We start from the raw sequence: 17,731 nt of genomic DNA on the forward strand, positions 1-17,731 counted from the left end.
ATCCAGAGCCTCAGGCAAACAGTCCAGAGCGATGTCTGAGTCTGAGTAATGCTTAGACATGTAAAACATCCATGTTTCACATCATGCTTTAATAACATGATTTCACATATGTTCATCATTATGTGATTATATAAACAAACTAGTGAATTGAAACAGTTCACTGAAACAAACTGTTCATAAACGTATTTCCCCATTTGCCTGAGGCTCTGGATTACAGGAAATAATGTTGTAAGTAATGTTTACTTTCATGCACAGACCGATCATTTCGCTTCATGAGACCTCAATATATATCCAGGAGCCACGGGGGTTAATTTCGTGTTGCCTGTATATGCTTTTATTTTTTTGACTCTTAAAGTGTCAGTAGCCATTGACTTGCATTTTATGAATCACCAAGAATCCCACTTTCTGTTCTACACTGTTCTGCCGGAGAAACAAACTTACATACATCTTGTATAGCCTTTAGGAGCACTATCCCTTTAAAAGCAGCTCAAAGGCATTTAAAAGTTTAGTTCACCCCGAAATGAAAATTCCGTCATTAATTACTCACCCTCATGTCGTTCCAAACCCGTAAGACCTTCGTTTATCTTCAGGACATGAATATATTTCTGAGAGGTCTGAGACCCTGCATAGAGAGCAACACAACTCTTATGTTCCCAAACGTCGGAAATCTTTAAAACAGTCCATGTGACATCAGTGGCTCAACTTCAATTTTGTGAAGCTACGAGAATACATTTTGTTGGCAAATAAAACAAAAATAACTACTTTATTCAACAAATCTTGTTCCCCGAGTTCCCCGAGTCGTCTTCCGCCATTTTGGAGAGTATCACAACCCATACATATTTTTCCCCGATGCGTAAACAACACTGATTAAGTTGATAATGTTAATGCTCGCGCTTTCCCCCTCAAACGTAAACAACGCTGATTACATTCATTAGGTTCTTCGGTACTCTCCAAAATGACAGCTGATGTAACTCAGGGGAGAGGAATTGTTGAATAAAGTTATTATTTTTGCACAAATAAAACATTTGTTTTCTCAAAAAACAAAAAACTGAAGTTGAGTTTTTTTTGTCGCTTCTGAGTCTGGAAACATGCTGTCGATGGGAGGGTCAGAAAACGCTCAGATTTCATCGAAAATATCTTAATTTGTGTTCCGGAGATGAACGAAGGTCTTACGGGTTTTGAACGACAGGAGCGTGAGTAATTAATGACAGAATTTTCATTTTGGGGTGAACTGGGCCTTTATGAGGCGTGTCCATGGGGGAGTGGTTTGTTCGGTGCATCAGCTGTCAATCAGCCCCCCAGTTAGGCTGTGACTGGCTAATTCCAGCCCCTCCCACTACTGCCAGTTAAAAGTACGTCCAATGAGCTGAAAGAAGTTCCGATTGTGTTGGCGCAAATACGAGCGCAGCTGTCGCAGAACAGTGCTGTTAACGGGTGGATGCGGCCGTCCTTTGGACTCGTGCAGGCATCGCTCATGGCCATCGCTGCGAATGCAGTAGAAGCCTTTGGTCTGGTTAAAATAGAAGTTGGACGCCACGATCCGTGGCGGCAGATGCAAGAAGCGTTCGACTCGCTGGAGCTCTGGTAAGGGATCGTGGATCAGCGTATCCCCGTCCACAATGTGGATCTGCTCCAGAGGAAAGTGTTGGAGCCAGTTCCTCATGTGCACGTCGTAAAAACTGCGCTGGATGGCTTTGTAGCGTGTGTTTAGAGCGCCGTTCTTGACTAGCATGTTCTCGATGGCTTGTACGGGTTTGTGGTTCTCCAAGCGGTTGAAGTAGACTTGCGTATAGTCCGATATGACTCTCTCCGTCGGGTCTCTCAAGATCAGCAAGAGTCTGATAGAAGAGTTCATGGCGTGGATCCGCGCAGGCGCCACCGGAGACGTGAAATACCCTGGAGTCTTTTCAATGGTGATCTGATTTGGGTACGAATAGGGCATTTGGTCCCGGTACCATTCGAAGCCTTTGGCGTAGTTCTCGTCCCAGTCGAAGAAGTGGACTTCGGTGGCCGCCGCTGCTACTTCTGGGTGGATATCCAGCATTTCCAGCAACGCTCTGGTGCCTCCTTTCCGCACGCCGATGATGATGCTGTGCGGAGCGTGTTTGCTTGTTCCTGGAGGGGGAACTAAAGAAGGGCCAACCGTACCGTTGTCCAGATCTCCCGGGGTTGGTGTCGAGCCGCCGGGCCACACTTGGATGTACTCCGGCGGGGCGGCATATGTCCGGAGAGACAGGAACAAAACACAGCTCAGAAGATTAGCCATGGAGAGCGCGAGAAGAGATAAAGAGGAAGAACGGCGGCGGTCAGTGTTGAAGGAGTTTCACAAACTCAAGCTGGAGGAGCTCAAGGACGAGGTAAAGCCACCGGACCACAGCACATCTGGAGAACACAAGAGAAAAGAAGGACTGATCAGTCTACTTGACTCAAATCGCATTGCCCGATTTGAATATTTTGTGGTTGAATATCTAAACATGCAATATATCAAAATAAATAAATCAGTTTTAGTCTAGTTAAGCATTGTTTTTATTTTTATCAACACTGGAATGTAGGTAGGTAACATTTTGAGCAAAAACTGAAAAATAAAACACATTTTGATCAAATATTACATCTAGATCATATTCAGTAACATAAACAAAACAAAAATTACGGTAGATGGCTTCGATGGATGCAGTAGAAACTAATAATCATGACAAAAGCACATAATAAACTGACTTAAAATGAAACTATATTGAATTGATATGAAGCTGAATAAAATAAAGAATGAAATAAATAGTAAATTAAAAACGTAAAATATGAAAATTAGAAATATTTTGGCGACGAACTGAAATAAATACATTTTAAGTACTAAATCCAGAATCCAGAAACTGAAATAAAAATAAAGCTATATAAATAAGTAACTAAATTATTAATAAAAATCAAAACATAAAAATATTAAAATATTTTTTTCCCTTTTCTTGTCTTGTTTTGCTTTTAATAATCTTGTGCTAAATCACAATGAAGTTGATGTTGATTTCAAAATAATTTTTCAATGTTATATTTACAATTTCCCAATAAAACCTTTTTTCCTCTCTTTGTTTTTAAATCTCGTCCTAGGCTGCCAAAAAATGGCATAAATCATCTAAAGACCCTCCTGAGAAAATAAATAACTGCGATTCCTCCAAATATCTCATAAATCCATGCCAGTTAAATTGGTTTTATATGTGGCCAAACAGACACTGCATGCAATATTATTGAATTCCAGTCATAATGGCTGTAAAAAAAACCTCAGAACACAGTAAGCAATTTGATAATATGGAAAGGGTTGCTGTGTTTATAAAAATGCATTGCATTTCTACACAGGAGAAACACTTGGCACAAAATTACCCAGTGCTACCTTGAATTCAATCCACTGCCGTCCTTTCTCAGGTCACATTTAAACCTACACGGCTGTGTTATAGGAGATAACAAAGCACTAACAATACAATACTAACTGTGCAGCAGCGGAGACGTGTTTCGGTTCACTAAAGCTGATTCTTTTATCGCTTCAGCACATTTGAAGAAGAGCCAAGGCCAAAGTCGAAGAGCGGAAAGATCCTCGCTGATTGAGTTCAAGGGATCTTCAAGTATCCCATGCAAATGTGTGAATTCACAACATCTTCTGACCTTTACGCTTCATCAAATTCCCGAGCGGAGCAAACAGAGACACAGTTAACAGAGCTTCTTACTCAGACCAAACAGCTGAGCCTCCAGTCACAATATTCCTCCAGATAAAGGTCACTTCGGTGGCATTTACCACCGCTCTCCAAACTGATTAAAGTGTATAACTCTATTACAGATTACAGCCATCTGCACGCTCTCATGAGACACCATTACATGACTTGATTTCAGCTCTCAGAGCACTTTATCCAAACTCCACTCACTCCAGTCAAGCAGATATTCATCACATTTGAATCATTAGGTTTATTACGATTGGTTTCCTCGCAAAGGGTGAAATGTGACCTGCAAGAAACGCCTTAGTGATAACTACAAACAAGCGCTTTCTAGGGCCCAAGGGGGTTATTTTTTCGTTCTTTGATTATCTTTATGGCCGTAAATTGCACATTTTTTGATAAACTCTTAATTTAAACTGTAAGCATGTTCAGCACTTTGCCAAAAAAAGTTTAAGGAATTGATCCAATTTCATTTGACTACATATTAAAAGATTAGTTAAATTGTGAGTTTTATGCAATAATTTGACTCCTAACTTTTTTGATAAGAGACAGAGAATCCAGAAAAAATTTAATGGACATCAGAATTTATGAAAATAAATAACATTTCAAATGGCCATTTTATTGTTAAAATTTTATTAAATCATTAAATTGTAAAGGTTTTGTGAATTCAATAGATTAGACATCCTTATTAATGGAAAAGAAAAAAAATCTAAATAAATTAAAACATTAAAAATGGATACCAAATAAATAAATAAATAAATAAAATAATATATATATATTATTTTTATATTTAATTGATTTAACATCATTTTTATTATTAAAATATATTTAAACAGTAAGTAAAAAAAAAAAATAAATAAATAAAAAAATAAATAATAAAAACAGAAAACATGGATTGAAATAAAAAATTATATGTGTTTTTTTGGGAAAATAAGCCAGTTTTTATAGGTTTCTTAGCTTTAGGGCATTGTAAGCCTCCTGTATAGAAGCAGCTCAACTGTGTGACAGTGAAAACTATATTTTCTCTCTTCCACTGCCACAAACCGCTTCCCATCTCTCTCCTCTTATTCACATCTTCTTCCCGTGAGCTCAGAGAGTGACACTGCGGCTCACATGCAACAAAACCTCTGAAACCAGTGATCGCAAGCCCTGCAGGACTCTGGACGGCACAGAAGTGTGTGATTCCCCCCAAAATACATCTCAACACTTAGAAATGTCTGAATATCATTGCATTAGATACCAAATACTAAAGCATGAGACCTATGCAGAGTTTCTTTGCAATAACGTTTCTTTCCAGTCCACACAGGTCATTTACCTTCTCTTTCAATGGGAATGCATTTCCAGGAAATACATAGAAGCTTAATGCAATGCATGTAAATGCACATTATAAAAGTATGAGACTAACTTTTGTATGCATATGCATAATATTACAACTATGTTCATTATTATCATTATTACAAACAAGATACTTTTTACTACAAACAAGTAAACCAATAACATCATAACCTGACTGTCACTTTTGAATATTCAGTCAACAAAGCAAGCTTTTGGACAGATGAAATGAAGTGTCTGAGGACGTGTCTGCAGTGTGAGAAACAGAAAGCCAGCGACCGCTCGCAGTGCAGACGCTTTAGATGATTATAATGGAGGTAATTTAGCTCTGACAGTCAGTCCAGCACAGAGACTCTGAGTCTGAGAAGCGCTGCTGTCTACTGATGCAGTATTTATATACAGACCAAACGCTATCTTCTACACAAATAATGCCACTGCCTTATACCTAATGCAAAGAATGAATACAATCCAACACTCGTCTCTTACTACTTTTGATCTGCTGATTCCAAAAAATTCACTTGATGATGCATTTCATAGCTTTTTTTTTGCCTCTGAGAACTATTTGTGTGGTGAATTAGTCTGGAATCTGCTCTTCATCAGCAGAAAACCCCACAAACACATGATTCTGTCTACATGCTGTTCGACCCATTCTCAGTCTAGTTTCACGTGCATGACACTATTTGATGCCTGATCCTGAAATACAGCGAGAGACTGAAGAAAATGGAGGTGAGAGTCTAATGTTTTCTGCTTTTCCTGCATTCAAACAGTGACTGAACATAACAGATTTGGCGGGAAAAGATAACTGACTTTTTAAACTTCTTTGAAATTAAATGGAATGTTTGAACATGTTTCCACTCCTGTGCAAATGATACTTTTTTTTTTCTTTTTTATCGGCATCATAAAATTAAGTAACATTAGATTATTTTTATAAATCAGCAGGAAGTTTTAATAAAGATGCATTGTGTTGCCGGTTTTTTTTCCAGTTTGAGTCAAAACTGAAAGCATCATTCATAGATCGACGCTTCGTATTCAACATTAATACACAGCGTTTGACTTCTAATACAATGACATTTCCAGACATTCAGTGTTAAACATGCATTACAGTCCTAAAATAGCAGGATTCCTGCTCTCTGCTTCTGTCAGCTGCCTCTATTTACAGAAGATGATATATTCCTCTGTCTGCGCACACTATGGGTCTCTATCTAAAGTTTAGTGATAAATGCACCAGTGTGTTGAGCTCCAGGTCTCTCCACGGGACACAAAGAGCCGCTAATTACCCGAAACGCCTGTTTCTGCGTCTCATCCGTATTCTGGGACCCAGTCTTTCTTCAAGACGAGATGGAAACAGCAGGCAGCGGGATGCTTAGCAGAGCCTCATTTGAGAGAGATTAGCATAAAACAATAATTAATCCAATGAAGCCTGATAATACAGCGCTCTTTTCCCACAACTGTTTTAACAGCCGAGAACGAGGTGAAGCATCACAGTTCTCAAGCATGACACTGGTCTGATGGAAAACCACTGCGCTATTGTTTAGAGGTTTTCTTTATTGGCATCCCATGAATCTATCCACTGCACAAAAGGTTCTTTATAGTGAGAAACATAGCTCTTTGGGTGATTAAAGAAAAAGAGGTTCTTTGTTGACCAAAAGTTCTTTGGGGAATCAAAAAGGGTTCTTCTTGAGGCTGGGAATCGATTGCAAAAAGATTCAATTCCGAGGCACTGGGAATCAAGAATCAAATTAAAATGCTGGAATCGATTCCATCAAAGGAATGAGATGTTTTCAGAAGATAAAAATGTTCTTCACACCAAGGGGAAAAAAATGGTGTTTTAAGAATTGATCTCTGAAAGATTATTTTGGAAACCAAAGATTGTTCTTCTTGGCACTGGGAATCAAGAATCGATTCCAAAGTTTGGAAATCTTTGGGAAATTTTGGGAAATCTTTCTCTCTATATTATTATTATTATTATTTATGTTTTTTAAACACACACACACACACACACAAAACAAAATTTCTCTTTTTTAGGGTTGGGAACTGATTCCAAAAAGAATCTATTTCAAAGGCTGAAAATGGGAATTATTTTTCCCACTAATAATTAAAATGGTTATTTTAAGAACTGACCTCTGAAAGGTTCTTTGGAGAAACCAAAACAGTTCTTCTTTGGGTGGAGAATCACCTTAATAAAAAAGATTAGCTTCCATGGCATCTGAAACTGAGATTTATTCAGTTCCTTCAAAACAGTCAGTTCTGAGGCATTGAGAATCAAGGATCGAATCCAAAGTCTGGAACTGATTTCATAAAAGATAATCAACTCTTCTAAATTGCTCACTAAAAGTCCAGGGGGAACGTTTTTTTTATTTATTTTTTAGATTATCTAAATGTTTCAGCAAATTTGAAGTTTAAAGGCAGTAAACCTTCACATTACGGTCACAGTGAGATTAGGTGAACGTTACTCCAATCTTTATATATATATATAAGTAGAGTGGGTGTTAAAGTGTGTGTTCACTCTCTCACGACTGCTTCAGTGTGTGAGAAGCAGCTGAAGGCCGATGGGATGATGCTGATCCAGCGCTAGATTATGATGCGGTGATCTAATCCTGATCAGAAGGGATGATGGGATATCCTCTCGTGTGAAATCAATCCTCACATGTCCTCGCTCTCACTCTCTCTGCTCTGTTTACTCCTGCACTCTTTCTGTCACTCACACAAACAGAGAGCCTCTCAAGATCTTCTCTGTCATAACACCTCTGTTCATATTTTGAGGGCACATTTCAACTAAAAACAATGGATATATATATATATTTTTTGCACAAAAATGAAGCCATTGATTGGAAGCTAATCTGACATTGATTTAATAAAAATGATAAAAACACACACACACACACACACACACACACACACACACACACACACACAAACACTCATGTTTGTTTTTGTGTAAAGTGTGTTCATCCCATAGGTGTAATGGTTTTTATACTGTAGAAACTGTATATTCTATGTCCCTTCACCAACCCTACACCTAACCCTAACCCTCACAGGAAACTTTGTGCATTTTTACTTTCTCAAAAAAACTCATTCTGTATGATTTATAAGTGTTTTGAAAAATGGGGACATGGGTTATGTCCTCATAAGTCTCCCTCTCCTTGTAATACCTGTGTCATACCCATGTCATTATACAGAGTTGTGTCCTGATATGTCACAAAAACATGCCCACACACACACACACACATATATATACTGTACTTGAACTTGAAAACAGAAATACAAAAATTGGGCATATTTTGAGGGAACATTAAAAAGAGCATTATTAAATAATAAAGATTAATAAAAAATAATAATGTAATAATAATTGCACGAATAAATAAATACAGTTTATTAAAAATAACTGAACAAAAATTAAACCTAATTTGGAGCAAAACCATGTTGATTATAAACTAGAAATTAAATCCACCAGAAATTAAATGAAATTTACACACGATATCTGATTCACACACACACACACACACACACATGCATGCACATACAAGCACTCGCACACACACTCACGCACACACTCACACACTCTCTCTCTCACACACACACACACACACTCTCACACACACTCATACAAAAACACACACACACACACTCACACACACACACACACACACACACACACATATATATATATATATATATATATATATATATACATCAACTAAAAACATAAGAAAGAAAATTATTAAATAATATAAAAATGTATAATATATATTTCTTTTTTTTTTGGCTTTTATGGGGAGAGGGTTGTTAAAATGTATGAAACTTTAATTTAAAAACATTTGTAAAATAATGTTCAAACAGTCCATAAATGCAATCAATAAAAGCCAAAAGAAAAGAAAAATTGACTGAACCCTTTTTTTCAGCAAGTGTCATGTGCCTTTATCATTTGCTTTTATTAAATATTCAAGATTAATAGTCTAACGATTTTTCAGAACAGTTTTTCTATTGCCAGCTTGCATAATGTCAAAGCTGTTTATCATGAAATACAACTGATATATTTTGCAAAGCTTGACATTTTTTCATGCAGATGATCAACCATCTACATATCTCTTCAGTGCATGTGTTTTTTAATCTTATATCAGCGAGAAACTGGAGAACTGTGATCCCTGTCGGCTGCAATTCATGCTCTTTATGCAAAAAAAATAGCATTTCACTTCTTTGATTTCGGGGTGAATATAACTCGGACCCGTTCTTGACAGGCGCTGTGAGATTCTCACACTTTTCTGCTCTGTTCTTTGTCTTTCTGGACAGTTGTAGTTCACACTTTCACAGCCTTCAAACATTGTATGCTGTACAGAAAGATATGCTGTATCTTTCCCTCATAAGACAGTGTTTCTCTCGTTTCTCGGATCAGAAGGCCGGTTAAATCTCTCACTCATAACACAAATATCTGACCGCATGAAACCATCATTGCAACAATTCACAGCTCACCTTGAAACAGAGCGATAAGAGCGTATCCTGAGAGATGCAGCTCAAGTGTTTGGAGGCTTGCTCCGAGAGAACTGCACCCATGGTTCGTTTGAGGAAGAAGACAGTGCTTTTGGGAAACAGGCTTTCAAACAATCCCAGAGGATTCCTCTACAGAGACTGAAGAGCTTTTCAGGACAGAGACTAAACCTCTGCTTCAAAACCAAGAGAACTCCCTCACAATAAACAAGCCAGTCAAAGGAGACTCAGTTACTCTTGACTCCAGGCTGGACATGAATATTGAGCAAAATAGTTTATTTGAAATTAGATTAGGGTGAACAGGGTATAAAAAAAAAAAAAAAAAATCACCATAACTCTGATTAAATTAATTTTTTTTTTTTTTTTTTTTGCATTATAACTTGAAATCAATCTTTATCTGATTAAACATGCCCTAATTTGTTTACTGCAACAGAACAGAAATCTGAACACTGGATGAGCCCAAACTCCAAATTCTTTGTTGACATACAAGAGTAAAAGGTTTTTAGAAAAATAAATAAAACAAGGTAAATGAGGCGTTTTATCTAAAAGCAATTCTGACTTTCGTGATATAATAATTTCGTGATATAAAATAATAAATAAATAAATAAAATAAAATAAATAAATAATCTGTGATATAAACTATATTAATAAATAAATAAAAAAAAATATATAAATTGCATTTTCTAAAGTCAGATTTGTGAGATATAAATTTGCAATTACCTTGTTTTATTTTTTTAATGTTCAGAATTGCAAAATGTTCAGTGGCATGAATGGGATTCCATAGAAAAATACAGTCAACAGCAATAAAATAAAATAAAATAAAATAAAATAAAATAAAATAAAATAAAATAAAATAAAATAAAATAAAATAAAATAAAATAAAATAAAATAAAATAAAATAAAATAAAATAAAATAAAATAAAATAAAATAAAATAAAATAAAATAAAATAAAATAAAATAAAATAGTGCATTTTGGATATTTTCTTTCCACTAGTCCTAAACAACACATTATAAAAAGCCAAAAAGCCCTAAATTATCCAATGCATGAAAAAGAATATATATATATGTATGTATGTATTTTTTTACCTGTAGTGTCTTGACTTAAATTGTATGTATATTGAATGAAATATAAGCAAATATATAAAGAAATGTGTTTCAACTCACCCATTTTCTGTTATCAACAGTGTTTGGGAAAGTTACTCATAAAAGTAATTTATTACAATATTGCGCTACTCCCTAAAAAAAGTAACTAATTATGTTTTTATGGAAAGTAATATATAACGTTACGTTTGAGTTACTTTTTAGATCTGGGCAGGGCTTACTTGTTTGTTTTTTAATATAAAAAGTTATTTTACAAATGTAAAAGCCCTTTTCACAACAAAAGTGAAATGAAGGAAATTTTAATTACATAACATCTCGTTATTACGACATAATTGAGTCACAAAAAATTATATGTGTGTGGCAGGAATGAGTTATACTGTAATACTGATATTTGTCTTATTAAATATATTTAATTATTGCATGTTTGTTTTATCCCGATGCATGTACAAGAAATCCAGGATTGATGCTGCCTTTGAAATTAGCCAAACTCATGAAGAAGAGATTGATGCTAGGATATTGCTAAGATAACACAAATCTATAAATCCTCTAAAAACATACATTTGCCTACAAAAAACATACAAAAAAGTAGTGCATCATTAAAAATTATTCATTCAGTCATTATCACTGACATTAGTGTAAAAACAACACATCTAAAATAACTAATAATTTCAATATTTATTCTCTTTATCCAATTATATGCAAAGCATGCTGGGAATTAGAAATCCACTGCCCAATTTTTCTCATTAAGAAAACGCAATTAAAAAAGCATTTAAATGACACACAATATTTAATAATCAACATTTTGTCAACAACTCATAAATATAATATTTGCAACTTTATTTAAATCAATGCATTAACTTACAAAAATGCACTTATTTAAATAATTGGTCATATTTCCTCTGAATTCCTTCTTAAAGTGCACTACACACAAACAATGAATAAATTAGTCAATTTATAATCAGATTAAACAACTAGAGATCACTTTTCTCAGTATTGAATGAAATATAATCATATTTATATTCTCTTTCATAGAATATTTTCCTGATTGCAGTGCATTCTGGATTGCTGGACTACTTCTGATCTTAAACCGGATTGCACTAGACGTTTGACATCAGGATGCAGTTTATCTAACAACACAATCTAAATAAGCATAAAAAGACACTGCATGCATGAGAACTAGGATTTTAGTATCAATATAGATTCACCATATCATACATGCATGAATTTAATGATAAGGTGTAGCTTGAAAGTCACTTTGAATACAATTATTTGCTAAATGCATGACTGCAAATGCATAATTATGTTAATTCCAATAGATTGTAAATGCAGCATTACAGTTCGGCTCTAAACAGGGTTTTTTTTCTACTTTTTGCAACAGTTTTCGTGTTTGATGTCTGGAAATGCTAGATTTGATTTTACAGGAAAAAGCTCCACTTGGGCAGCAAACCTGCCAAATGAATTTACATTTTTTATTAGGCTTTGCATTATTTTTCAGCAGCTCAAGTAATTGGTTTTCCTCTGCTGAAATGGTTTGAGGGCAAATATAAAATACAGCTGTGGTGAAAATAGCATTTTTCATTTGAATTGCAAACTGTCTATCCTGCATTGCCACACTCGGGAGGGACCAAACGTATTAAAGTGTGTGTGTGTGTGTGTGTGTGTGGAGAAGGTGAGACCTGTTAGCAAGCTTCATCTCCAGACGCTCTGTAATTGCCATTGTGTTCTCCAGGTGACGAGAAGTTCAAGCCGAAATATTACATTTAAATGCACCCAAAAAGATTTATGCACCTGCCGAGACGATATATCTGCATCTGTATGCTGCACATATGGAGGCAAATCAATTACTGTTGCATTCGGAGACAGAGCGAGGGACGTGTCAGAACAATACAAAGACTGTGTCATTTCATAAAAGCAGTTATGAGGCTCACGTGGGCAATAACACGCTTAAACAAGGAGAAATGCACAAGAGATGTGCGAGCAATAAGACTGCGAGCGCTGATGAAGAATCAGGCAGGTATGAGCCAGGAAACGTGTGAAAGTTAGCCATGGTGAAGAGAGACGGATATTATTCAGTTATTTTGGGAATAAGTCACGGGATTCAATCCCACTGCCTGCATTACAAGCTGGAAGACAGAGAAAATATAAAAAACAGGACAGGAGATGAGATTCATCAGGCTTGTTCAACTGTTTTGTGGCTGTAAAAGCTTCAGAATTGACCTCTGTTAACTTTATTATTCTTCCTGGGCTTACTGAGAGTAACTTATTCATGTTATAAAAATAAAAATGAATACATTTCCAATGTCCAAAATCTTTTTCTCGATGTATGTCATTCAGAAAAACGTCAAAGTAAGGGTTTTAAGATTTGTGCATTAAAATGTAATTATCTATTGAAAGCATGAAGCTGTCGATTGATGATAAAAAGAGTAAAATATGTTATTATGATGGTTTAAAATTATATATATATATATATATACTAAATACTATATTTATTACTGACCATGAAATAGTATTTTGCATTTTGCATATTATTATTATTATTATTTTAAAATCAGGGTCCAAAATTAATATTTTCTTGCCACAACTACTAATGGAAGATTAATTCTTCCATTCTGAAAAAAAAGTAAAAATAATATAAATAATAAATTTTATTATATTTTAATAAATATAAATACAAAAATATTAAGTACCAAATATTTTATAATGACCACGAAACTGTATTTTGCATTTTGCAATTTTTATTAATCAAAAATAAATAGTTTTGTCCTTGGGATTTTTTTTTATTATTATTATTAATTTTTTTAATGTTTTTTTTTTTTTTTTTTCAAACCCTTCTTGTGATGTTCCTGATGGGTTCAGATCGTACTCTGCTCCTCATTAGGGTTAATGAAGACGTCAGCTGCTGTGTTTATCACTGGAGCTGATCATGAGGGCTGCTCTGTTAATTAAGCAGACGTTTGTGACTCCAGCAGCGCTACAATACGCCACTCATCAACCCGGCAGGATCCAAACACTCAGGACGGGGCACAACACACTCCGAAACCTCCTGCGATAAACCCCAGTGATGCCAGGGTCTCAGTCTCCAAGCATGCACGAGCAACTAGAAAACTAGATCAGATTCCTCGTATTGGCTGAATTGTAAGGCATGCACTAAATTACCATTACATTAAACACGAACTCTTTGGATCTAGATGATGCAGGAACGGCGTATCTAGTGCAGTCTGTGAAGTGAGCTTTGGGACTCCATCACTTCCGACACGATGCACACGAGGCTAATCTTGAGCGACGGGCCGTTTCCCCAAAGGAAGACGAGTGAAAACCCTCAAACAAAACACCTCGGCTCGTCTCCAGCGCGATCACACGTCAAATCAGTTAAACCGTCCGTGCTGGAAACATCTCCTAGTGCTTTCCTGGTCAGTTCTGAGGAGGAGAATCTGCTTTGAAACACTTCTGCTGGTTTAACAGCATCTCTGCTGCGCTGGAAAACAGACGAGAGGCTAAACGACTATCTGCATGAGGAAGAACAAACGCCAGCATCTGCAAACATCAGAAAATGCCTCGGCGCTCTTTGCTTTCCGATTAAACTATCTCTCTTCCAGACATGCAGCATGCTCTGTGCTCCGTCGTTTAATTAGCTCGAGTGCACTAGGAAATTACATTATCTCCCTCGATATGCAAACATCACTATTATTATTGTTCATAGTTAATGCTAATGATTTGAACAAAACCTCTTGAGCACGTCATTTATCCTGCAGGATATGTGCAAAAAAAAAAGAAGGATAAGTAATTAACTGAATAAATATTGTTATTTAAAATATATGTAACTAATTATTACTACGACAGGAAAACATTATTATACTTTATATTACAATGATATTATTATATAGTATACAATATATATTATTATACTACGCTAAATATAATTGTTTTTTTTTCTCCAAACCTACCGATGAGAGTTGAATTGGGAAAAAAAGACATACTGATTAATTAATTCATTAAACTGATTAACTCAATTAAATTACATTATAAATACATATTACCAATCATGAAACTGTATTGCATTATGTATAATTTATCATATTATGATTACTATTATTATAACTTTGAAAACATTGTCCAAAATATACTTGCAACATTAACATTAATGAATGAATAAAAGAAAATCTGACCATTATACTGTATTTTTGCATTTAGCAATTTGCATATTATTATTATTATTATTATTATTACTACTACTACTACTACAGCAAGTGAACAAACCATCTAAACTTCTGCATGTAATTTATATAATGTTTGTGCTAAAGACAAAAAAAAGTTGTCATCACAATTCAAAATAAATAAATAAAACAAAAAAATATAAACTAAATAATGTTTAAAAAATATTTAAAACAATACATTAAAATCAGTTAGTTTAATAAAAAAAGTAATATATTTTACAGATATTTATTAAATACTATTTTTGTCTTTCCTCACCATAATTTTTTTTGTGTGTGTGTTTGTGTAAAACAGATTATTGCAGTAGGTTTTATAAGAATATACTATTTCATTCTTTCTACCTCAACATTTCTTAATTCAGTGTCACTTGTCATTTCTCTGCATTTATTTGTCAAATTTACTAGCAATTTCTAAGTAAAAATGATATCTACAACAAATGTAAATGAAAACACACAGCTGCATTTTCAGATTTTAAGCTGGGAGTCTTTGCAACAGGATGACTACCAGACTACAAATTGGTTTAAATAATGTTGTTTTTTCCTGAGATTCACACTTTTTCACTTGGAGAGCTATTCTTCAGGCTCACGCTGCTCACATTATCTTCAGGAAACACGGTTCGTCTTTGAATCGCCTCTAGTTCAGAAGGAAATGATTAGCACTGCTCAGGTTTCCATAATTGCACATTTAGCATCTCGTTCGTCTCTCTTTAAACAGTCGTTTCTTATCGTTTTCTCACTCATTCAGTCCATTTCTCTCTCATTCTGCCACACACACACACACACACACACACACACACACACACATAGACACATGCATAATGAATGAATGACTTGACTGAATAAAAACTAGAGCTGCTTCAGATAAATAGCTGTGAGGTGTAAATTTTTGATGAGTCCCAATGAGGGTGATAGTACACACAGTGAGGACAACTGAGGGACTCATGTGCAACTATTGGGGGGGGGGTGAAAACGTTTTCAATTTGAAGATCAGGGTAAATTTAACTTTTGTCGTCTTCTTGATATTAAGGCAAAATATTTTTTTTATTATACATCTCCATTCGGTTCAAAAGTTTTAACCCCCCCCCCCCCGGCTCTTAAAAGCATGTTTTTTTTTTTTTCTTTTTTTTTTTTTCTTCTGGAGCATCAGTGAGTGTTTGAACCTTCTGTATTAGTTGCATATGAGTCCCTCAGTTGTCTTCAGTGTGAAAAGATCGATCTCAAGATCATACAGTCAGTGCTGGAAAGGGTTAAAATACACAAAAATGCTGGAAAACTAAAGAATTTGTGGAAGCTGGAGGATTTTTCTGAAGAACAGCAGGAATTTTAACTGTTCAGAAGAAACAATGGATTCATGAACAACCATCACTTAAAAAATAAAAAAAGGAAACAGCAGCTAACTATTAAGAAGCTATTAAGAATGAAGGGGATGTAAACTTTTGAACAGGGTCATTTTTATAAATTCACCTATTGGTTTTTAAACATATTTTAAGTGAAATATCTTATTCAGGTCAGTCCTAAATGAACAATAACATGCATTTTGTATGACCCCTCTCATTTTAGTAAAATAATTAACATTTAGCAGATTCTGAAACTAATTCTAAACTTTTGATCTAAACTGCAGATTTAATGACAGAAAACAGATGGGTTTTCAGTGTTTACATTCGCTTTCATTTAGCAGACGCTTTTATCCAAAGCGACTTTACATGCATTCACACTGTAATTATAATTTTTTCCTGTATCCCCTGGGAATTGAACCCACAACCTTTTGCGCTGCTAACACAATGCTTTACCACTGAGCCAGTTCAGCTTTCAATGGCAAATCAAAAGTGCCAAATTTCAAGGGATACTGGCAAATGAAGTCATAAATGTGTGAAATATTTGCTCAGAGGACGCAATTACGCTTAAGTGAACACACAGTGTTAGAGAAGGATGAATGCGTTTCGGAGCGTTGTGTCCCGTGAGATGTGATTGTTTGATATTGTGCAGATCTTTGCAGCTGGGATCACACAGATACAGGCATTAATGTGTCACTAACACAGTTTCCGGCGCTTGTGTTTGCTCAGGCGTCCTGCAAACCCACCTCTATTCTAGCTGGAGCCGCACTCGTAAATATGTACTCAATAAAGGCTACAGATAAAGCTAGCAGAGCCGGAGCCGTCTGTGAGGGACGCGACTGCCAGCCGATGGGACAGATCCATCACTGACGCTCTGAATTCATCAGTGCTGTAAACAAAGCTTGCCTCGGAGGAAAAGAGACGCGACGTGTTCAGTATTTGAGCTGCGAGGGAGTGTAGGGCAGCGAATTGAGTTTGTTTCACCTGCCAATGGTGACTGAGTCTACAGACTGGAAGAATTCATGCCCCCCCCCAAAAAAATTATAATAATAATTATATATATATATATATTCATGCCAAAAAAATGTTTTATATATATATATATATATATATAATAATTATGTAGTTCTTAATTATATACAAATGTAATACAATATAAATCTAAAAATAATACTTTCATCATTATATTGTACTTTTTAAAGAAAATATACAATTATTATTTAGAAGAACAATAACAATAATGATAATAATAATTTTTCTTTTTTTACAAAATAACATTATAATACATAATAATTATCATATTCATAACTATATTGTATATTTATTACATTAAAGATATAAAATGATTCTACACATAAAAATGTAATATAGAAATATCATATATTGTGATATAAAATAATTATGTCATTTTATGGTACATAATTTAAAAATATAAAAATACAATATAAAATACTTAGAATATAACAACAATAATAATATGATTATATTTTATGAATTAAATAATCAAATTAAATGATCAAATTCTAATGAATTAACTTTCTAGCCTGGTAATCAATAAGTAGTAGGTTCAAGGGT

General features: G+C 34.8%; 1 protein-coding gene across 1 annotated transcript in view; it reads right to left on the bottom strand.

The window, feature by feature from the left end:
* Positions 1-797: 797 nt before the first annotated feature.
* Positions 798-17,731, bottom strand: part of LOC113077850 (heparan sulfate glucosamine 3-O-sulfotransferase 1-like) — a 44,730-nt gene continuing 27,796 nt past the window's right edge. The window contains exon 2 of the mRNA XM_026250118.1: positions 798-2,382. Coding sequence (XP_026105903.1) covers positions 1,337-2,266 — 930 coding nt within the window. The 5' untranslated portion in view covers positions 2,267-2,382 and the 3' untranslated portion in view covers positions 798-1,336. The remainder of the gene's footprint in view (positions 2,383-17,731) is intronic.

Source organism: Carassius auratus, unplaced genomic scaffold (genome assembly GCF_003368295.1).
Source record: "Carassius auratus strain Wakin unplaced genomic scaffold, ASM336829v1 scaf_tig00023288, whole genome shotgun sequence".
Classification (NCBI taxonomy): domain Eukaryota; kingdom Metazoa; phylum Chordata; class Actinopteri; order Cypriniformes; family Cyprinidae; genus Carassius; species Carassius auratus.